Source organism: Caretta caretta, chromosome 11 (assembly GCF_965140235.1).
Source record: "Caretta caretta isolate rCarCar2 chromosome 11, rCarCar1.hap1, whole genome shotgun sequence".
In the NCBI taxonomy this organism is placed as follows: domain Eukaryota; kingdom Metazoa; phylum Chordata; order Testudines; family Cheloniidae; genus Caretta; species Caretta caretta.
Genome location: NC_134216.1, coordinates 53,071,780 through 53,095,774, shown reverse-complemented (window position 1 = coordinate 53,095,774; position 23,995 = coordinate 53,071,780). Strand labels below are relative to the sequence as shown.

General features: G+C 40.8%; 1 protein-coding gene across 3 annotated transcripts in view; it reads right to left on the bottom strand.

Moving 5' to 3' along the window:
• GLS (glutaminase) overlaps positions 1-22,955 on the bottom strand; it is a 102,936-nt gene extending 79,981 nt beyond the window's left edge. The window contains exons 1-3 of one of the 3 annotated variants that reach the window (XM_048869735.2): positions 22,611-22,955; positions 9,056-9,152; positions 6,507-6,628 (exon numbers count right to left, since the gene is read on the bottom strand). In XM_048869735.2, coding sequence (XP_048725692.2) covers positions 6,507-6,628; positions 9,056-9,152; positions 22,611-22,918 — 527 coding nt within the window. In that variant the 5' untranslated portion in view covers positions 22,919-22,955. The remainder of the gene's footprint in view (positions 1-6,506; positions 6,629-9,055; positions 9,153-22,610) is intronic. The other 2 variants (XM_048869733.2, XM_048869736.2) reach the window with 2 other exon arrangements.
• Between the last annotated feature and the right edge of the window lie 1,040 nt (positions 22,956-23,995).

Sequence of the window (23,995 nt, the reverse complement as noted above, 5' to 3'; positions counted from 1 at the left end):
GTAAAATAGTGGTTTTTATTGGTTGCAACCTGCCAAATTTGTATAGGGGACCTACTTTGTTACCCTGTCAATTTGTGCATACTTCTGACATAGTTTGTAATGACAATTATCCCTTTTTGGTAGATACTCATGTAGTTTTCATAGACCTATTTCACCTCTATGACCAGTCACCCTTAGAGGTTGTTACCTATATCAAGGGGATCCCTGCCCTTTTGGAAGCAATTAAGTAACAACAGTTAAGACAACTGGGCACTCAGAAGAAATATATGCACACTCAATGGGTTCAATTCTCAGATGCACTGTGACTGGTTTGCACTACCACGATGATGAGAGGTACCAGGAAGTCTCCCAAGGCTTCAAGGTGCTCCTGAACCAGGGGTCGGCAACCTGCGGCACGCGTGCCAAAGGTGGCACGTGCGCCGATTTTTACTGGCATGCTGCTGCCAGCCGGGTTCTATCTGCCAGCCCCGCTCAGCCCGCTGCCAGTCTGGGGTTCTGTTCGCCAGCCCCGCTCAGCCCGCTACTGGTCTGGGGTTCTGTCCGCCAGCCTGGGGTTCTGTCTGCCGGCCCTGCTCAGCCCGCCACTGGTCTGGGGTTCTGGCCACCGGCCCCTTGCCAGCTGGGGTCCCGGCCATCAGCCCCGGGATACCAACCGCTGGCCCCGCTCACCTCGCTGCTGGTCTAGGGTTCCAGCTGCCCGGCCCCCTGCCTGCCGGGGTCCGGGCCTCCGGCCCTGCTCAGCCCTCCTGCCGGCTTGGGGTACCTACACCCAGCCCAGGGCTCTGCTCCTGGCCTAGGCCCAAAGCTCTGCAGCCCTTATCAAAAATTACCCTATAATTTTGAACACTTAAAAACTTTGTATATTACAGTAATGGTTAAAAAATGTATAAGGTTAACAAACACATAGGTTTGATGAAACCAAGTAGTTGTACTTGTGTTTGTTCTTAATTTGGGTTTTCGATGATTTACCTTCTAAAAAAAAACCAAAAAACTCTCATATCTCACATCCCCAGAAAGGGCATCTCACACCCCCAGGGGGTGTGTGCATCCCAGGTTAAAAACCACCGCACTAAACTGATAAGATCTGCATTTTAATTTAATTTTAAATGAAGCTTCTTAAACATTTTAAAAACCATGTTTACTTTACATACAACACTAGTTTAGTCATAATATCTACTTATAGAGACCTTCTAAAAATGTTAAAATGTATTACTGGCACACAAAACCTTAAATTAGAGTGAAGAAATGAAGACTTGGCACACCCCTTCTGAAAGGCTGCCGACCCGTCCTGAACAAACAATCCCAAGGCAGAATGCAGAAAACATGGAGCTCTGTATTCCACATGGTGTTTCTGTCTCTGTAATAGGGAAGTTTGGTTCATACCAGGGGTGCCCAATCTACAGCTCCCCAGAATATTTCATAAGGCCCATGCTGGGACTCCTGCTGTTAGCTGAAACCTTCTTAAAATATGTAGAATGTGTCTGGCCCACACACATCTGTGCTTAGGTTTATGTGTCCCTCTTGCGTAATAAGGTTGGGCACCACTGGTTTATACAACAGGTTGTGTACTCACCCCCTCAGAGACTTACACCAGTCCTAGTGTGCTTACTCAGAATAATTCAGCCATTTCTCAGGGGCATATATTAGGCTTAGATTGCTGTAACTAACACCTCTCTCACAAATCACATATGATTTATGCCCCAGATCCTCCTATCATAGAGGAACGCAGCTTGAAAGGGATCTGCAGTATGAGCCATGTTTGGGGCTCAGAGATGACAGTCACAGGGGCCACAGAGGGAGAGACAGATGAATAGAAGCAAGTGTTTAGGAGGAGAGTGGCTGATGGAGAATGCCTCAACCTGCAAGGCACATGAAATCGTGTGGGAGGATAACTGGTCAGCTATTCCACACAGTCAACAATTGTAAAAACACTGCAGCCTCCATTATCTCCTACTCCCATTAATTGCCCTATGAAAGAGGTAAATTCTTCCCTTTTTTAAAATTCTTCCAGTGATCAAGACTATGCAATCTCATTCTAAAAGATCCTCTCGAACCAACAGTCAATCCCCTTTTCCCCACATATCAACATTTGTCCTTTTCAACTTTCTAAGGATGCATCCAATGCATTGGAGAAATATTTCATGCCCATTACTATATGGGCCATTTTCATGCTGCTGCACATATGCACAATAGTTCAGGATCAAGCAAGATGGAGAAGATGTGGTTATGGCCCACAAGTGGATCTGAACCACGCTTCACCTTAGGCTATTTCTTTTCATGTCACTGTAAGACAAGTGCATGTGGAACCCAGGATCAGGAGTGCATAACTCAAAGGGAGTGGTAGCTCTATACCATACCAAGTAACTTGCTTATGGCAACAGAAACAGCACACCCAAAGTCTGAGTCCAGTGAGTTCTAATCAGAGGAATAAATTATTTCCTAGCTGTCAGCTAGGTAAGAAATTGTAAAGAATATGTGAAGCCTGAAATAACTCCTCCCTCCAGCCCCCGAGCTCTAAAGATAAAGAATGAGTGGAAATCAGGCAGATTTTGGTAAGCAAAAATACTGATCAACAATCAGGTGTACGGTAAAGAGAAAAGGGAGAGGTCACCTCAGAGTCACCCCTAAACTCAGTAACTGGAGCACCATCATCCATTTTCTATTTTTTGGAGAGATTATAAAATAATTATTTTTATTCTGTTGTATGAACTTCTAGACAGACACTCTGGCATACATATGCACATAACTCAGGAAGGTAAGAAGACTATACTGAATTTACAATACCAATCACCCCTGATAATCAGGACAAAGCTTGACCTCAAAAGAAAGAATCAGGGGAAACCATGTCTCTTTATATAGACAAGCAGCCTTTAATTCCATGTTTTTAATAGAGGCTCACGGATTCAGCACATTCAGTTTTTATTTAAAATGTTTTAAGAGATTATAAGTAATTTAGGCTTTAACATTTTTGTATTAAGTTCAGATTTCATTTTAAACAGATTTTTAAAAATGTAAACAAATTAAAAAATCTGATTTAAATCAAAATTCCCCCCCCCTCCAAAAAAAATGAATTTTTATCCAACCTGTAAGAAACAGGATCCCCCTTGAGTTGCCCAAACTTCCACCATATGGCTGCAAATGGCATTTCACCACCCATAGTACAATCCAGGAGTAGAGTTTTGGGAAGGCAGAATACTGGGGTGCATAAGTCAGGGTTATTTTTCATCCTCCCTACTATATCCCTTATCTTCACAATTCTTCCAAGGTGTTTTTCTTCTCTACCTTTTTGAGTTTGCATAGCCTGTTTGTCAGTCTTTCTACTGGGAAAGTATTCAAAATATGGTCCTGATCCTGCTACAGTTACAAACCTGAACGAACACCAATTTCAACAAGATTTGGGGGTATTTGTCTATGCCAGTACACGTAAATAGTAGTACTTCTTCTAGTAAAGCTTTTAAAAGAGAGTGGAGACATCTGAAAGCCTGGGCAACAAATCACCTCAGGAAAACAAATGCAAATTTAATAATTTGTGGTAAATGAAACACTTTTATGTTAATATGAACATTCCAAACACTCCAATGCACCTTCTGTCACAAAAGCTTTCAGACCATCCAAATGAATAAAAACATTTGTAACTTGAGGATTTAAGGGTAAGTATGACTAAGCCTAGAATGGAATATTTCACAGGAATTTGCTATCTTGATTTACATAACAGGAAGATCAGTTTCATTAAAAAAAAAGAAAAAGAAAAAAGACCACTAGAGGCCAGACTGCAGATTGTTAGATTTACATTTACAATAGAATATACCCAAATTGCTGCTTTCTACCAGCAGATCAGAGGAGATCAGGCTGAAAAGAGTGTCACTCAGGGTCAATAAAAGTGGGACAAAGTGCCTTGTGACAAAGACAAAACTTGTTTCATATGAAGGCTAAATATCCAAGTCACCTACTCTGAAAGAGAATTAGTGTCTAAATTCAGATATAGCAATATTATAGCTGTTGCTCAGCAGCTGCTACTATAATTAAGGGAAAAAACACTTTCCATAATCTCATTTTGAGTCCCTCACAGCTTTCCAGAGTTGTTTTAGCTGAAATTTTCCATGTTCCTTTCACCCTAGAATCAATTTTGTTTTTCAAAATACCTAGTTTTGTTGAGTCATGAGACATATGGGAAAAGCAACATTTCCTATATTCCATGAAACCTCCTCTCCCCCCATGCCCCTAACCACCACCAAACCGGGGACTCAAAAATAGCTAAACTTAGTATATTTACAAGAGTCGTTCCTGGGCTATGTTTAAATTCCCTTCATCCTTTTTCACTAGTAATCCATGATGTTAAAAGTTAACAGCAAGGAAAATTTTCAGACAGAATTTGACTTTTAAGCTGGAGAGTTACAGGTTACATGAAATCAGAAATATAGATATTGTTTCAACAGTACCATTTATTACATTTGTGCAGTGGGGAAGTCAGCATGTCAGCTGGACCCTAACTTTTGCATTTCCTGTTTCATGAGAGTTAAGTGTGTAAGCTTAATATTGTATTAATTTTGACATTTTTACACGAAATAGCTCATCACCCCCTAAAACAGTGTTGCGTGGCAAATACAGGGGGTATAGACAACCTGTAACAGAAATTGATTTTAGTTATAAACTCCTACAGTTTTCCATAAAATTATTTTAGTGTTGAAAATCTAGTGTTTTTTCCAATCTTCAGCATAGTCAGTCTTATGCACAGAAGAGCAATCAAGCCAGCTTTCCCCAAGTTATGTTGCCAACGTGCATTATCTTAACATGGAGGAGCAAACCCAAGAGATTATTCAGTCTCCATGCTCAATCTTCAGCCTTTGAATGAGTTACCTAAAAGTGCCCCAACAGATATCATTTGATTTTGACACGGAGATCTTGTCTTTGCTAGAAAAGGTTTGCCACTATGGCTATACAGACAAACCCTTCTAGCGTAGGAGCAGATTATACTGGCATGAGTTCTTTTGTCAATAACTTATACCAGTTCCCAGAAAGAAATAAGCTATATCAGCAAAAGCACTTTTTATCCAGTATAACTTCCCTACACTAGGGTTTCTGCCCAGAGAGAAATGTTGTCAACAAATCTCACACCCTTACCTAATATATGATTACTATACCTGCAAACGGTTCCAGTGGACACCTGGTCTTGAACATACACGCATTAGTAACTGGACAAAGCTACTGATTTTTCTCATCCATTCACATGGTAGGTTTTAACTGCCTAATGATTCATCCCATATTCAACAGAGTGATCTAGAAGTGAAATGCTTTGTTGTTCTGACATAACCTGATCAAAATCACTCATTTCCCAATTCTTCCCATTCTCAAAAAAAACCCAAACCAAAACAAAAACAAAAAACCTTCTAAGTAAACATTTCACTTATTTTAACTAGCAAAGCTAGGGGGAAAGGAAGGAGGAGGAATTATCGCTGCTAATAACATTACTGTTCCCCAGCCTGCTCTGTTATAGACCCCAATGACATTTCACAAATGCAAGGAGTATCCCACCCAGCACAAAGAGAAGCAGGAAGTACACAACACTGACAGAATAGTTGAATTTCAAGAGTATATTTTAAAAACTTCTACATCCGATCTAGTTTTGCTTGCAGAATCACCATGCCACAGAATAAAAATGAAAAGAAGTTACACTCTACTCTTAACACAAGCCTAGAATCTCATTTCAAGATTTAAGAATTCCCAAGACTGAAAAACTAAATAGAAACTAGTTTACATTCCTTTTTAAACATCCAAAATAAACTGAAAATAGGGGAAAGGAGAGCGCTTGGCATGAACTGAACTTTGTAAACAGCACGGATATTGTTTAGCTAACTTGCTGCAGATATTTTATAACTCTTACACTGTGTACTATTGTATAAAGCTTTTCCATAACTAAGACTAGAAAATATGCATGTACACTTAATTGAACCAAATCATTTAGCAGGCCTTGTATCATACAAAGGTATTTAAAAAACCTATCCAATGACTGCATGTCACAGAGGTTAGTTTTTAGTGCAGGAATAGGCACACAAGTTTCATTTATAAATGTAGATTCACACTTAATTCTTTGCTGCATCTTACTGCACATTTAACAATACTATAACTGTTTCCGGTGTTTTTTTTCCCCTCAAAAATAAGTTGAGTTTCTGCATCACTAATTAGTGCACAGAAAGTAGCTGATTTTAAGAACAACAGCTTTTTTTCATTTTGTGAACAATTAGGTAAGAGAGATGCAGGATTTTATTCCTTGAGTAACAACATGAACCTAGCCTGCTGTATTTCATGAGATAGTGAAACATTCTCAAATACTATTTTAATGTAAGTTAAATTAAATATGGGTGTCTCACTCCTTTTTCATTTTAACTACATATTAGATTTATACACAGTATATATATTCCATGACAGAATGTGACTTAAATAAGGCGTATGATCTTAGTACTGTATAATATAGCAACCACATCACAATATTATCAGAAATATTTTACTTTTTAAACAAATCTTTGTCCAGCATGACGCCATCTGAGGTCGTTTGAAGAGTTAGTCTTAACATATCCATGCACTCTTTCAACCGTGGATCAGATGTACGCAATCCTGTAGATTTGAGTGCCTATTACAATAAAGGAGAAGTCAGAATTACTACAAATATGAAAAATACACCTTTACTGAAATAGTATTAAATTCTCTAGTGCTTAACCCTATTTGCTCTCCTCTTCCAACTGAAACATAAATCAGCCTACCAAAATTTCACTGAATTATACACGGGCTCAAAACCCCAATCTCTTGCCACGCCACCCTTACTACTGGCTTCAAAAGACCGCCACAGATTTAACAAGATCAGTGAATTGATTAAATGGGCCATAACTTGGAGAGAAGATAACACATTCTTGGGGAATTTGAGTGTACAAAAAGACTATTCCCAAGAAAATAGTATTTATTCTTAAATGACAGACACAAAGAATCCTCCAAGTGAATCCTTTCAAGTTGTGTGCAGTCTAATGACTATGAAAAGCCTCACCCTGTTTGTAGTGCCTTCAGTGATAAGTCTGTAAAAGTCTGTGATAAGTCTGTAAAAGCAAGGAATGTCACACGAAGTTGTTGCCCACCATGTAACAGAGAAGTTAAATTAATATTCCTGACTGCTGCTTGCTAAAGCATAAAATGTATTATCAGAATACCAACTAGCTTTTATACAGAACTTGGGAAGTAGAAAACGCACCAAGATGGATTTAAATCACCAATCTCAATCATGATTTAAATCAGAAAGAAAACCTTGATTTAATCAACTTTAATCTTGGTGCATTTATACTTAAGTAATTTTCCTAAAGAAAGGCTGATATAATTTGGTACTTCTTTTTACTAACCAGGAGGATACAGCATATCTATATACATTTTATCAAAAAAAACACCCATGAGGAGTCTTTGTGGCAACTTAGAAACCAACAAATTTATTTGGGCATAAGCTTCCGTGGGCTATAACCCACTTCATCAGATGCATGTAGTGAAAACATAGTAGGCAGGTATAAATATACAGCTCATGAAAAGATGCGAGTTACCTTACCAAGTGGTGGGTCAGTGCTAATGAGGCCAATTTAATCAAGGTGGATGTGGCCCATTCCCAACAGTTAACAAGAATGGGAGAGTATCAGAAGGAAAATTTTTTTGCAATGACCCAGCCAATCCCAGTCTTTATTCAGGCCTAATTTGATGGTGTCAAGTTCGCAAATTAATTCCAGAACTGTCACATTCAAAATCAGTAGCAGAGCACTTCAATCTCCCTGGACACTCAGTAAGACTTAAAAGTGGCCATTTTGCAACCAAAAAACTTCAAAAACAGACTTGAATGAGCAACTGCAGAACTGGAATTAATTTGCAAGCTTGACACCATCAAATTAGGCCTGAATAAAGACTGGGAGTGGCTGCGTAACTACAAAAAGTAATTTTCCTTCTGTTGATATTCACCCTTTCTGTCAACTGCTGGAAATAGGCCACATCCACCTTGATTGAGCTGGCCTCATTAGCACTTGGTAAGGCAACTCACATCTTTTCATGTGCTGTATATTTATACCTCCATGCATCTGATGAAGAGGGTTCTAGCCCATGAAAGTTTATGTCCAAATAAATTTGTTAGTCTCTAAGGTGCCACAAGGACTCCTCATTGTTTTTGCTGATACAGACTAACACGGCTACCCCTCTGAAACCTATACACATTTATGTAAGTAATTATATAGCTTCACGTATATTTATTTAGATTCTTAATTTTCATGGTTTTTATTATGTTAGAAAATGGTGATTTAAAAAAATCTAATAAATAAATGTGTCAAACTCATGATCTGTATCAAGCTGCAGTCAAATGGAATTTCGAATTCACTTAAAAAGGCACAAAGACAGCACTTCAAAATTGTTTTTGCTAGTTAAATAACTACCTTAAATGTGCTGGATACATTAGAAAAAAGTTTATCAAAACATGTTTGTACACTGAAAACTGATTTACTGAACAAATCAAGTATTAATACCAGTTAATGAACTGAACTGACTGTTTCTGATCACCATGTCCTTTAACACTTTAGAACTAGTAGAGCTCATCCTTTCACACCTCATTTTTATTCACAGACTGAAAGAGAACAAGCTTTCCTATTTTTTCAACTCCCAATTATTTCTGAACTTTGAATGAACTAGCTGAATAGTTACATAAAATGGAAATGAACAAACAGAAATGAAGAAAATATTCTCTGCACCTGCAGAAAAAGCTACTTGCTATCAAAAGGACTTCAACATACGCTGGCTTCAGGTGCTTAGCCAGTGACCTCCACCAGTTCAATGGTTTGACTTTCTTTAGAAAGTCAGTATACTTGTACTGCTTGATTTTGTTGTTGTTGTTATTTATATGATCTTACTACAATACGTTTTGGCCTTAACACAAGCTGTCATAATTACAAATGTAATTAAAATTTATTTTTTTTTAAAGGAAGATGAATTCAAATTTAAAAAATCTGGGTGTTGTGTATGTCAGATTTTTATCCACTCTGAAACTTACAGTAATGAATTTATGAACTGGAATTTTTTCTTGCCCTTCTGCAATAGTATAGAACAGCAAATCTTCCAAGCTAGGCAAGAGACCTTGCTTCATCTTACTAGGAATAAAAAGAAAGTCACAGAAGAGTTAGTACACATGCATTATTTACAATGTATCCACGTAAAAAAAGCAATGTAGACCAATTCTGCTACTAGAGAACTTGGGAACATTTGCAGGACGGTTATTTCAAAATTTTAATTCCACTTTCACCAAAAAACTGATAGTTAAAAAAAGCACCATGTATGTTTAATTTTATTTTTTTTAAACTGTAGTTAAGATGTACAATAGTTTGCATTAGTGGTATTACAATCCGTTTTGTATATGGCAATAAACTAAAAAATGAAAGAAGAGATACAAATATTTATTCTAATATCACTTTGTGAAACTGCTACATCACATCTTACTGTTCATGAGGTTCTGTAGGATGAGAATGGACAAAAAGGTTGCATCACTTGACAAAAAGGTCAAGTTAAAGCCCAATATATCAGGGAAACAAAGGGGAGGAAGAAGCATAAATTTTGTTTTGTTCACAAGGCTTAACTCCACACCTGAAATCATAAGCAGACTTCTCACTGACTTCAGCGAGAGTTACACATGCAGAAGGGCAGAATTTGTCTGGAGATCATAAAGACCTACCTACCTAACTGTAAAGAAGATACTGGTTTTCACGAGAACAAATATGTGCATTACATTTTCATAACCTACGCTCTTTTCTTCACCTCACACTTTCCCTGAACACATACATCAAGATGAATCTGAAGTTTCAAATATTTAAACTGCATGAGATTTGAAAACAACAAAAAGTAACTGCTAGACAGTTTTCACAACCTCAGAAATTAGCATACTGGTTGGGACCAGCAATCTATCTAACCCACTCTCTCCAATAGTGGTCTAGTGCCAGAAGTTTCAGGGGAAGATGCAAAAATCCTGTGGTAGGATAACTGCTCCTGAGAGGATTCTGCGAGACTGCGGACCCGCAGAAAACCCTCCCCCACAGAGAAAACAGCAGGGAAGCAAAGGGAAGCCATACACGGGGCGGGCGGGGAAAAGAGAACTGTGGGTAAAGTCTTTGGGGGACTGCCCCCCACCCAAACAGAGGTGAGGCATGGGGGGGGGGACACATGGGGTTACATGCCAGTGCCCCCCGCATCCCATTCTGCAAGCACAGAGCTGCCCAGCTGATTGAGGCTGTCTCTCGGCTTGGCTGACTCTGAAGCTGAATGCCGCCTCCCGCATTCTAGCGCCACTCGTGCTCCCCTTCTGTGTGCTGGGAGCCTTCCTGTTTTCTATTCTGTGCAACACTTAGTGCCCGCAGTGAGGCTGGGTAAGGCGTGGGAGGAAATGAGGGAAGCAGGGGTGAGGGGTAAGAGGCAGTGGGGAAGAGAAGCGGGGATGAAATAGGGCAAGGTGAGGAGACTGTGGGAGTGAGGGGCGGGGGATGGAGAAAAAGCGGAAAGGGGAATTGCAGGGGGAAGCAAGAGCCCGGCATCCCCACGGCAGCAGCTGGAGCTCCCCTGTTTAGGAAGCCCATTGAACCCTCACCCTGACAAGCCCTACCCCCATACCTGGAAAGCTCCGACGAGCCCCCAACCCCCAGACCCCCACCCCACTGATCCCCAACCAGCTGCACTTGGACCCGCCACCCCATCAAGCCCGCTCGCCCAGCCCCCGGATCCCCACACTGAGCCCCATCTCCCCACACCGAGCCCCCCACTCCCCAACCACCTTCACCTGGATCCCCTGCAGAGTCCCATTGCCCCTGCACCCCTAATGAGCCTCTGTGCACCCAGATGGCCTCACACAGAAACCTCTCACTCCACATCTGGATTTCCCACACTAAGCCTCTCCACACTTGGATCCTGCTGGGCTGAGCCTCCCCACCCACACCTGGTGCACCTGGCACAGAGTCCTGAGGTGTTTCCGATACAGGCCCAGCCCTTGCACTGTCTCGGGGTCAGATGCAACCTCACTGCAGAGTCCCTATACTGAGGGAAGTGGGAGCTTCAGGGTGATCTCCCACTTCAATGCAGCCAGTGGCCTGTACTCCCCACTGCCTTGCTGTAGCCTATTTATTTATGGACAAATAAAATTTGCAGAATTTTAAAATACTGTGCACATAACTTTTAGGTGCCAAATTCCCTCAGGAGTAGATAATTATAAAGTAACTTGTCTCTATGGAAGTTTATTCCCTGCCCCATCGGCTAGGAGTTGGCTCATGCCTGTAAGCACAAGTTTATATACTTTTTTTTCTTTTTTTAATTATACCGCCTAGGTATGATATCCTAATATAGCTAGGGATGCTTTCATTATTCATATACACATCTAAGCAGTTTTTCAATCTGAATCAGTTCTTGCCATCAATTACATGTTGTGAAAAGTTAGTCAGAGAAGAAACTTTTTGTTTTTTTTTAAGCACAATGCTTTATAAGTTTTAAATCTGTGGCTTTTAAATTTTATTCAATGTCCTCTTATTTTTATATTATATGAGGGTGTAAATCGAAGAGCCAGATTCACCTTCTCTAAATAACTCATTTTGCACACCTCTTATCCTGTTCTCCTTGCCTCTCTAAACTGGTATTTCTCTCTGATGTTCCACCCTTAATGCAATGCTGCAGGATCAGTTCTAAAACAGAAACAGGTAGCACGACAAAATTGGTTTCCCTCCCAGCTCTGTACAAGGTAACAGAGCATTACTACTGGGAGTCTGTAAATAAAGATAACTGCCACCTACAAAAAGGGATGGTAAGTAGTCTTATTGTTTTAAATTTACCCATTAAAAATAATAATTACCCATTAAAAATAATAAGTGCATAAACTGTAATTTGAAAATGATCTTCAAATTAGTTACTATACGTCACCTCTGCAAGTCATATTCTTTCCTGGAAATGAAAGCCTTCAGACAAAACAAAATATATAAACAAGCAAAAATTTGAAAAATTGTTGCCTGGCTATAAAAGCTCTCTTTCACAAGATTACCAAGAATTCTCTGAGTTATATTTAAAGATGCCTTGCAGGACCCCACCCTAAGACTGCAATAATAATTGTTGCTGGTAGTCACGTAAACCATGTCGACCAGTAAAATTCTGCAGATCCACACTTAAATTCAGTATTAGCTTAAACTATTTCAATGGTAGTTCAGCTTACTCATTAAAAATTAATAATGAATCAATGACCTAAATATATTTAATCCTATCCTTAATGTTAATGATGGGCCTCATACCGTATTAAATTCTCCTTCCCTTTACCCAAACCAGTAGTAAATATCAGAGCCTCTGTGCATACATATCTTCCACTGAGCAGCCCGCACCCAGATGGCCTCACATAGAAACCTCTCACTCCACATCTGGATCTCCCACACTAAGCCTCTCCACACTTGGATCCTGCTGGGCTGAGCCTCCCCACCCACACCTGGTGCACCTGGCACAGAGGGGCAGAGTGCTGAGGTGTTTCTGATACAGGCCCAGCCCTTGCACTGTCTCGGGGTCAGATGCAACCTCACTGCAGAGTCCCTATACTGAGGGAAGTGGGAGCTTCAGGGTGATCTCCCACTTCAATGCAGCCAGTGGCCTGTACTCCCCACTGCCTTGCTGTAGCCTATTTATTTATGGACAAATAAAATTTGCAGAATTTTAAAATACTGTGCGCATAACTTTTAGGTGCCAAATTCCCTCAGGAGTAGATAATTATAAAGTAACTTGTCTCTATGGAAGTTTATTCCCTGCCCCATCGGCTAGGAGTTGGCTCATGCCTGTAAGCACAAGTTTATATACTTTTTTTTCTTTTTTTAATTATACCGCCTAGGTATGATATCCTAATATAGCTAGGGATGCTTTCATTATTCATATACACATCTAAGCAGTTTTTCAATCTGAATCAGTTCTTGCCATCAATTACATGTTGTGAAAAGTTAGTTAGAGAAGAAACTTTTTGTTTTTTTTTAAGCACAATGCTTTATAAGTTTTAAATCTGTGGCTTTTAAATTTTATTCAATGTCCTCTTATTTTTATATTATATGAGGGTGTAAATCGAAGAGCCAGATTCACCTTCTCTAAATAACTCATTTTGCACACCTCTTATCCTGTTCTCCTTGCCTCTCTAAACTGGTATTTCTCTCTGATGTTTCACCCTTAATGCAATGTTGCAGGATCAGTTCTGAAACAGAAACAGGTAGCACGACAAAATTGGTTTCCCTCCCAGCTCCTCCCCAAATTAGATGACGATTAAATACCAGAACCAACAGTCTTTTCTTGAAGGTTCACAATGTCACCTCCAAAAGCATGCCAGGAATTTCAGGTTTAGAGTCAGCTTTCTGTACTCTGCTCTCTGGACTGGCACGGTAATAGATTGTGGACGTTCTACCTGACGGACCTACATCTCGGAACTATTAGGAACAAAGTTACAATGGGCTTCAAATCATTTTCCTTCCCCCCCCCCCCCTCAATAGGTTGTCTTGTACGTGCTTCAGTTTTCTTTTAGACTTAGTGTCAACTTAAAATCAATGCTCTTTGGTATTTGACAAATTTAGTACAAGGTAATAGAGCATTACTACTGGGAGTCTGTAAATAAAGATAACTGCCACCTACAAAAAGGGATGGTAAGTAGTCTTATTGTTTTAAATTTACCCATTAAAAATAATAAGTGCATAAACTGTAATTTGAAAATGATCTTCAAATTAGTTACTATATGTCACCTCTGCAAGTCATATTCTTTCCTGGAAATGAAAGCCTTCAGACAAAACAAAATATATAAACAAGCAAAAATTTGAAAAATTGTTGCCTGGCTATAAAAGCTCTCTTTCACAAGATTACCAAGAATTCTCTGAGTTATATTTAAAGATGACTTGCAGGACCCCACCCTAAGACTGCAATAATAATTGTTGCTGGTAGTCACGTAAACCATGTCGACCAGTAAAATTCTGCAGATCCACACTTAAATTCAGTATTAGCTTAAACTATTTCAATGGTAGTTCAGCTTACTCATTAAAAATTAATAATGAATCAATGACCTAAATATATTTAATCCTATCCTTAATTTTAATGATGGGCCTCATACTGTATTAAATTCTCCTTCCCTCTACCCAAGCCAGTGGTAAATATCAGACTTCCTATTAAATAAATCAGAGAAAAACACTGTACTTATTCATGCACTAAGAAAAGACGAGGACTTGTAAACGAACAGAACTTTTACTGTTCTTTACACTTCAGAAAATTAACATTATTTTAAATGATGCAATGCTGGCTAGTGTACAGACAGGCTGGCAACTCAACAAAGACAAATACGTGCAACTACACCAGGAAAGTTAGAGAACTTTCTTCCATGCCACATTTTGCATTTTTATAAAAGCCAAGCACTTAGCTTCTGAAAAGACTATTTCTAGACTTCAAAATGTTATACATTGTTAAAGCTGTAATTCTACATTTCAATAACCCAAAAGTACGCAATTTTTATTTCATATATTTTAGGAGTTACAATACTATATACATTCGAAAGTCCAGTGTTATCGACTTTTGACCTTTTTACAGAGTTTCAAACTTTACAGAGTTTCAGTAAATTTCCCAATAAACTTTCTGAATTATACACAATGTTTCCCTTAACAAAAAAAAATTTGATTTCTGGAAATTTGAAATTGAGATTTCAATCTTTGCTGTCACTTGGGCAATGGATATACTTACAAATATTTTATAGCGTGCAAAAAGAGCTGAAATCCATGAATCTGCTCTATCACAAGCTTTATAATTATGTCCCAGGAAAACTGCACCTGTCCTATTTATAGCAATGCAGATTTATGCCCTTAAACATTGAAATATTTGACAGTAAGTTTCTTACCCCTACCTTTTGTAACATTTACACTTATTTCACAACTGAAGATTTTTTTTTAAATTCCCATCATATCTTTCACATCCATTGCTGTTAAATCAAGCTGACTGACCCAATATTTAACAATAAATTTGCACCAGCTGCCAAAGCAAATGAGGCTACTATTCAATATTTACAGAAAATGCTTTGTCAAATAGACTACCCTTCAATAAAGTTTATCAGTTAAAAGTGTAGAATAAGATGTTGCCCTTTTTATCAGTTCAATATTGTTAGTACATAACATTTGCTTAACCTAAAAGCAATATTTTAGCACGGTAACTAACACACTTAGCAAGAAAGTGTTATTCAGCATATGTTGCATAGAGCTAAGATACCGAAGTGGAGGGAACATGCTATTGCCATAGTTAGCTTAAAGTGGAATATCCAATTTATTCCCTGCTTTATGGTTTATACCATATTCTGAAAAACAAGGAAAAGAGTACGTGTAAATTAATTTTAGGCAAGAAAGACTGAAGTAGATTTCACAAATATTGTTCTAGTCGATGGGCTGGAATAATGGAGGTTGCCCCACACTACCACTTAACATAAAGGTTCTAGAACATACAGACCATGTGAGCGAGGATCCAGCCACCTCAACCTTGCCCTTATTCCCCTCTACCCCAGCATGGAGCCAACCTACAGAACTGCAGGGCTGTTCACAAGAGTCAATCTCACACAAAATTAATAGATTGTTTTTTTAAATAGAAAACTGAAGTGTCAAATGCGCTGTTGATTTTTGTCCTAGAGGGTATGTCTACACTGCAGTTAGACAACCGTGGCTCACCTGTGTCAGCTGACTTGGGCTAAAGGGTTTGGGCTAAGGGGCTATTTAACTGAGGTGTAGAAGTTTGGGTTTGGGCTGCAGTCTGAGCTCCGGGACCCTCCAATTGCTCAGGGTCCTAGAGCCCAGGCTCCAGCCCAAGCCTGAACATCTACACAGCAATTAAACTGTGCCATGGCCAAGGTGAAGTCAGCTGCCACAGGCCAACTGTAGGTTTTTAATTGCAGTGTAGACATACCCATAGACACCTACCCACTAGGAAACTGACTGAGACCATCAATTCATTTCACATTGGATGCTCAACCACCTTAATCTGGTGTTAACTTTCTTGTTATTACCACTACCTACCAGACAAACAATGATTAGAGCCATGAAGAAACTTCCTTATGAAAAACTGGTACTGTTTACTTTGGAGGGGAAGTGGATAACAGGGGACAAAACAGTTTATAAAATAACCAATAATGTAAATAAATTGGTATGAATTGATCACTTCTATTCACCTTCGCATAATCCAAGAATAAGGAGCTCACAGCAACTGAAAGGTGGCAAATTTTAAATTGATACACACATCTCTTCCACGTCAAGTAAAATTAGCCTGTGAAACTTGTAGCCTCATCATATTATAGATGCTAAGAGATTAGCTGGATTCAAGAGGACTAAATATGTATATACTTCCTCCAGAGAGATGTAGTAGTAAAGACATTATTAAAAAACCACACACCAAAAACCAGAGTTTTGGGAGGGTTCAAAAGTTGCTATTTGAGGGCATGAGCCAGTTTCTAACTGACAGGGATTAGGAAAAAGGCTTTCCTATACACCTGCATAATTGGGTTTCTTGAACCTTCAGTACTGACCACTGTCAGATACTGGATCAAATGAACCACTGGTCTGTTCCTGTATGGCACTTTCTATGTAACCTGGGCTGGATTTGAAAATAAATTAACTAGGTAAGGATACACTATATTATTAGAGTCTAAACTCACCCTTTAAAACCATCCACATCACTTGTAAACCGGCCTTGAAAGTTATAAAAGCACCATTAATAGAGAACCTAAGTAACTATTTTACTGTATTTCAGAATCATAAACCAGTGTCCTGGGTCAGGGCTATTGTGATCTACCTATGACTTTAAGTCAGCTCTGCTCACAGTGTTTTGGTATTTTTAAAATAAAGAACCTAGATAACTTATGCATTAAAGTGGTTGTGGCACAGAGCCAGTGACGGTTGGGCAACCAGCAAGCTAAGTGACCCAAAATCAACTTTTAAGGACATATTAAAGAGGTACTGAAATGGTAAATGGGGCCATTCCTTGTAGATAGTTATCAAAGCCATGTTAAACAGATGAGAGGTCTGTATTGTTAGAGAATTAGACTAATTGTATTTGTCTGTGTTTACCTACATCTGTTAGAAATTTAACAATGTGATTTAATTATCTTGTAGATGTTAAACTTCTGTTCTTATGATAGTTCATCATAGATAGAGATCAAAAGGGGATATTAACATTTAAATGAAACTTGTGGTGTAATATCATTGTCCTTATTTCTCTTTGACGTTTGTAGTAAACTACTTATGAACCGTTTGAATGTTAATTGCCTTATGCTAATCAATGCAACTAGTTATCAGTGTATGCCTAGGAAATAGAGATTTCCTTCAAAGCAACAGTGTATATTACCCATTCTTCCAACTGTCCTGCTATGACAAGAGGCTTCTCAGCCTGCTTGGGAATTGAAAAGAAGGTCTTGGGCCTAATCCTTTTTTATCTAAGATCTGCTTAAAAATTGTCAGGGGAAGTTCCAGTCACAAGACTGAGATCTCCAGGTGTGCCCTGGACTACCCCGACAAATTCTCATGGAAAAATTTGAACAAACTCTACACATGGACTGCCTATTGGACTATAACCTAATTGAACTGATTCTGGAAGGAGTTTTACAAATCAGCAGCATGTCATCTTGCTATGAAACTGACCCAAGGCTTTTATTCTTATCTGTATGTATAACATTCTTTTCTTTCTTAAATAAATCTTAGATTAGTTAACAAGACTTGGCTGTATGTGTGTATTTGGGCAAGATCTGAAATATTAATTGACCTGGTGGGTAATGTGTCTGATTTCTTGGGGCTAGTAGACTATCATATATGGTGAATAAGATTTTAAGTAATGCTCGCTACGTTAGACTTGGCTGTCTGGGTGGGAGCCAAAAGCTAGATTGCTTAAGAGGAGCTGTATTTTAGCTTCTTGAGAATCAGTAAGGTATTACAGAATCTGTTTCATCCCTGGGTTGGTAAAATCTAATTACAGAACAAACCACCAGTTTTGCAGATCACCTGCCCTAGTCTTTGCAGCTTGCCCTGGGTATTCTCAGTGTGGCCCCTCTAGCGACCAGGGCCACAGTGGTCTCACGTCAATAAAAGATTTTCTTTCCCCTGCTCTAAAATACAAGAGGTAGGAAGAATCATGTGCATTATGCTGAAAATAGAATTCAAGGAAACATCTCAGTACATTCAGGCTAGACACAGCCAAGTACAGAAGTTCTGGAAATACTGCTTTTGGCCCATGACGTAGACTGAATGACTAAAACAGCCATGACAACTTCTGCAGATTCTTGTACCCTAAAAATATGACATTTTAAAAAAATTATTTTACAGCTGTTTCATATGCAGCCCAGTTGTCTCAAATCTACACTTCTCCCACAAATATTTTTTCTGATTTTATAAATAGGAATTTACACAAAATCCTAAAAAGAAGTATCACTCAGTCTATCACAGGAAAAAAATTACAAATTAACAAGCAGAGAAACTATGTATGTTTCTAACATGACAGAACTTCTCTATTTCTGAAAGAAGTTCCCCCCGTTTCTGGTGTACAAAGATATTTGATTGAAAATTATATATAATACACAAAAAACTACATTTCAAAGTTATTAAGATTGCAAGTCAACTACTCTAAAGTTACAATATGCCAAATTTACAGTTGTTCAACCTTAATTTTGCCCCCTTGTGCATCCATCCTGTGAACTGAATGAGACAAGGATCGTGTGGAAAACAAATAATATGATCGAGTAATCAGACTACCATAACATATATATATGCACAAAAGGGAAGAATTAAAGTTGAACAGGTACTTATAAATTTGGCATTTTTTAAACTTTCAAGTGCTTGGCCTAAATAACCTTTCTTTTCATGATTTTTTTTTTTTAATATGTAATTTCATACATAGGCTTCATACATACTTATTCTAAACCTTCAGCACTGCACCACAAACTTTTCCCACTTGAGCTACAGAACTAACTAGCTGACAGGAGCAGAAGGCTGTGCATTTCAAAATCATGAGCAGCAGTAAAGGCAGACCCTGGAGCCATTCAGTAAAACAAAGTTCTATACTGGATCAGATAATTGGTCCACCTCGTCCAGCGTCCTGCCTCCTACAGTGGGTACTACTATTTGTTTTAAATAGCTACTATAACTCTGGATTTTCTCGTTATCCATGTAGGCACCTAATCTCTTTCCGAACCCCACTAAGCTATTCACCTCTGTTACTGTGCAGCAGTGAGTGCCACAAGCTGTATTGTATGAAAAAGCACATCTCTTTATGTTTTTGATTTGTCATCTTTAGTTTCATTAAATGTCCCCTTGATCTTATTTTATGAGGAAAGAAAAAGAAAAGTTTGCTATCTTTTCAGTAACAGGCAGATAACCTAAAAAAGACTGGTGGGATCCACAGACTAGCAGTACCTCAGCCCACATCCTCAAAACAACCAAGGCAGCATGTAAGAGAATCAGAGCAGGAGACAATTGTTTGTATTATACACACACAAAAATTTTCTATATTGCACTTTACACAGAGCTACATTCTATATAAACATTACCTAAAACCTTGTTCATCTCTAAGATGCCACAAATACTCCTTTTCTTTTTGCGAATACAGACTAACACGGCTGCTACTCTGAAACTTTACATATGTTGGGGCTCAACAAATTTTTATGGAACAGTTAAACCCATTTTTTTTTTAATTTCTCATTCTTTGCTTATTTATATATAGAAATATTTAAAGCCGAGCTTGGTATGCCTGTGATGCTTGTGCAATAGATCAATCTTCTGAAATCATGCATTAAGAAATTCCCAACTAGAAGCATCCAGCACTGAGCAGTTTGGCTGAAAAGTTGTGATAATTCCAGCACTGCCTGCTCAGCTGGAAAGAGAGTATTTGGAAACTGGTTATTTATTTATAAATCACTGCGTAATTGTCTTGAATTCTGGCCATTCTAAGAAACTACTCTCTGTGCATTAAGCACTAAAGCTTGAAGTACGTACTGACTATTAGATACATCCATGCTTCAAAGAACACAATGAGAATGATTTTTAAAATGTGGCTTGTGATTTTTTAGCCCCACGTGTGATCAAACAGGGTTTTTTTTTTTAAGTCATATCAAAGTGATTAGACATTTTATTATTTACAATTTGCACTAGTAAATTGCACTGCATTGATACAGGTTATACAGCTGAAGTCTGTAAAATAATATAACTACTTTGGAATTAATCTACCAACAAGAATGGATAAGAATTCAAATTAGGGAGTTAGGATGCTGCCCTTTCTGCATCCGTAACCATACAGCGTACGTTTCTCTCACTGAAATATGAAATATTATCTTGACATTAAAGTTCAATAATTCTATGAACTGCATTTAGAACCACCATGGAAATTAATGACAGGTTTCAGAGTAGCAGCCGTGTTTGTCTGTATTCGCAAAAAGAAAAGGGGTACTTGTGGCACCTTAGAGACTAACAAATTTATCTGAGCATAAGCTTTCGTGAGCTACACCTCACTTCATCGGATGCATCCGATGAAGTGAGCTGTAGCTCACGAAAGCTTATGCTCAGATAAATTTGTTAGTCTCTAAGGTGCCACAAGTACCCCTTTTCTTTTCATGGAAATTAATGTTACATTATTAATTTATATTTACAATCATTCATGAAACTATACCCAAATAGCAAACTTTGCCTGTGCACAAAATATACTATGCATACACATTGTGTGCATAAGAATAATAGGAGTTTAATTTAGCACAAATTTCATACACCCAGTACTGGGGATGACCTGCCCTCACATAAGCTAAAGCCTGAGGAGAAAGAGAGAAGCAACACACAGAGCCTTACCCAGTGCTCTTGGCAGTGCGGCTGTAGCGCCGCCAGCCACCAGTGCTCCAGGCAGCACGATAAGGGGGCAGGGGGGCTTGGATAGAGTGCAGGGGAATTGGGGGTGGTGGTCAGGGGTGTGGATAGGGATCTGGCGGTCCGAGGGCAGGGAACAGGGGGGTTGAATGGGGGCAAGGGTCCGGGGGAGAGGGGTTGGATGGGACGGCGGGGGGAAGTCAGGGGTGGAGGGTCCGGGGGTGGTGGATGGGGCAGAAGTCCCAGGGGGCCATCAGGGTGGGAAGCAGAAGGGGTCGGATAGGAGGCGGGGCCGGGCCACACCTGGCTGTGTGGGGAGACACAGCCTCCCCTAACCAGCCCTCCATACAACTTTGGAAATCCGATTTGGCCCCCAGGCCAAAACGTTTGCCCACCCCTGAGCTAAAGGCCGATATGAAAGATGGAGTCCTTCAGATAGACATTTTAGCATCTTTTCTTTTCCCAGCAGTCAGAGCATTTGGGAGGTGCTCAAGTTTTTAAATGAATGTGTTGTTCCCTAGACCTTAATAATGAAAGCCCCACTCCCCTTTGTGGTTTGAACCCTTTCCTAGCTAATAAGTTTAGCTCAGTGAGCGATAAATGTTAAGCCCTCTCAGATATGAAAATGAGTTTAATGAAATCAGCTTTTGGCTGCTCTCTGTCGTTTTCAATTCCCCACCCTCATAGGACCATGAGACCAACACACACATTCCGATCAATCCACCTAGCTACTCCTCTAGCCATACGCCATGGGAATCAATGTAAACATCTATAATCAACATTCACATTAATTCTACTTCTATTAATTATAGGTTGGAGATCAGATAATCTAATGGTTAACTGCTAAAAATCACCAGATATAGCAGTGTAATTGAGAACACCATTAGAGAACTGACCATACTGTACTTGACAGTACTGAGGTTACCTTTAATAATTAGTACAAAAGGTACATAACTTTACTTCTAGTACTTTTGTTCACACAAAATACCATTCTAACAAAAAAGCATTACTACTGTGGTCTTATCTGAACTGAAATGTGCTTTTTACAGAAAAATATCAGAAAGCACTGTAAAAAGCACTACAGTGCTTTTTACAGAAAAATATCCAACTGTCTTCAAGCAGGCAATATGTTCAAGACTATCACTGGTCTCCAGTTTATAGCAGCAACTATTTCCCCCAGACTAGGGATTCTGACATTCCCCCCATTCGGATTACAGCAGATAATTTATAGGCCATTAAAAATGGCATGTTCATAATCTGCTGAATCCTGATGAAATTTGCTGATGCAATCCACTGCACTTCAGTACAGAAAGATCCATTAAAAATATCTTATTTTAATACTAGAATTAAATGAATTTACACCAGACATTCAGAATAGAAGCCTGTACCAGCACTATTTTGAGATTTTTTCCTTGATATTGATGGACACTGCAAGATTTCTTTCGGCGTGTCTGCAGCATTTATCTGCTTCCGCCCTTGAGGGAGAGAGAGAGATGCGCACAGGAGTCAATACACAAAGAAGATGGCAAAAAAGTGTTTACGTGAATTTTGTTTCATTCTCCGCCGGGCCCGCCAGCGGTGACCCCGCTCTGCTCCGCGCGCAAGACGGGGCCCGCCACACAGCGCAGGCACGGCCCGCCGCCAGCGGCATCTCCCCGCGTGGCCAGCGCCCCGGCCCGGCGCCGCCCGCCAGCCCCCGCCCCAGAGACTCACTTGTCCCCGCCGCCTCCCGCGAGCTCCTGGCCGCCGTTGTGGTTGTTGTTGTTGCCGGTGTCGGCGGGCGGCGCCCTGGCGGAGAGCGGCGGCCCCTTGCCCGGCTCCTGCAGGGCCCCCTCCGAGCGGGTGCAGACGCTGCGGGCGGGGGGCGGCGGCAGCAGCCGCCCGGGGCTGGGGAGCGAGCCGGCGCCCCAGGCGGCCGCAGCGAAAGGGGCTGGCGGTCGCCTGATCGCGGAGCCTCCGGCCCCACCGGGCTGGCTGAGCCGCAGCAGCTCCCGGAACAGCGCAGAGCTCCAGAGCCGCATCCTCCCGCCTCGCTTGCCTCCGCCGAGTGCTACGCTCCAGCCGCCCGCGAGCCGGCTCGGAGGCGCCCGCGCTCGCCCCGCCCCGCGCCTGTTGGCTCCCGCCGCCTCGCTGTCAGGCGCTTTGCCAGCCCATTGGCCGCTGGAGACGCCACTCACAATCCGCCCCGCCCCCTCAGAGAGCGGACTCGAAGCTGTGGCGCACTTGGTGTCTGAGGTTGCTCCGTTGAAGTCAACGGCGGAGCCTGGGGGGGGCGGGGAGCGGCCGGGCCCGGCTGGGGAGTAGGAAGAGGGGTGTGGCAGGAGCCTCCCTCAGAGCGCGGAGGGTGGCGGGGGCTGCCGGCTGCGGGGAGGGTAGCGCCGCGGGGGCAGCGTGGGGACCAGCGGGGCTGTAGACGGAGGAGAGCTGCAGCTGCGGGCGGAAAGGGAGCAGCCCCGGGAAAGCGGGAGGGTCTCGGCCCCACGCCCGGGCAGGTCGCCACGTAGATGGGCGCACTGCGGCCCTACCGAGCCCCGCCGCTCCTGTTCACAGCCGTCCTCGCCCCCTCGTGAGGGAGAAGGGCCTTCACAGACAGCTGAAGGGTGAAACTGGTGGGAGAGCTGAGCGCCTCTCCTCTGCACAAATACCCATAAGAACTCAGGGCTTGAGACCTTTCTTGGAGGGGCAGAGCTGGAACGATAGCTGCTGCAGCACCAGGGAGAGCAGAGCTACAGAAAGCTTCTATAGCAAAAACTTTACCACCTAAATCAGCCTTCTTCCTTTCCACCCCCAAAGAGCTCAGCGTAGGAAAGTTTACAGTAAGAGAGGGGGAAGGTTTCCATTGTAAACCGAAGAGGAAATAAAAAGAGTTAATGGCTTTCTGCTAACATTGGTTGCAGCACTTTCTATTCCGGTTTCTTTTACGACGTGTTAGAAATGGATACGACGCTTGATCTTAGCCAAGGCCAAGCAAGAAGCTTCTCTCCGCTAGAAGTAGCAGGGAGTTATGTAATGTCACATGGAAGTTACCATGGGTACAAATGACAGGTTTCACAGTAGCAGACGTGTTAGTCTGTATTCGCAAAAAGAAAAGGAGGACT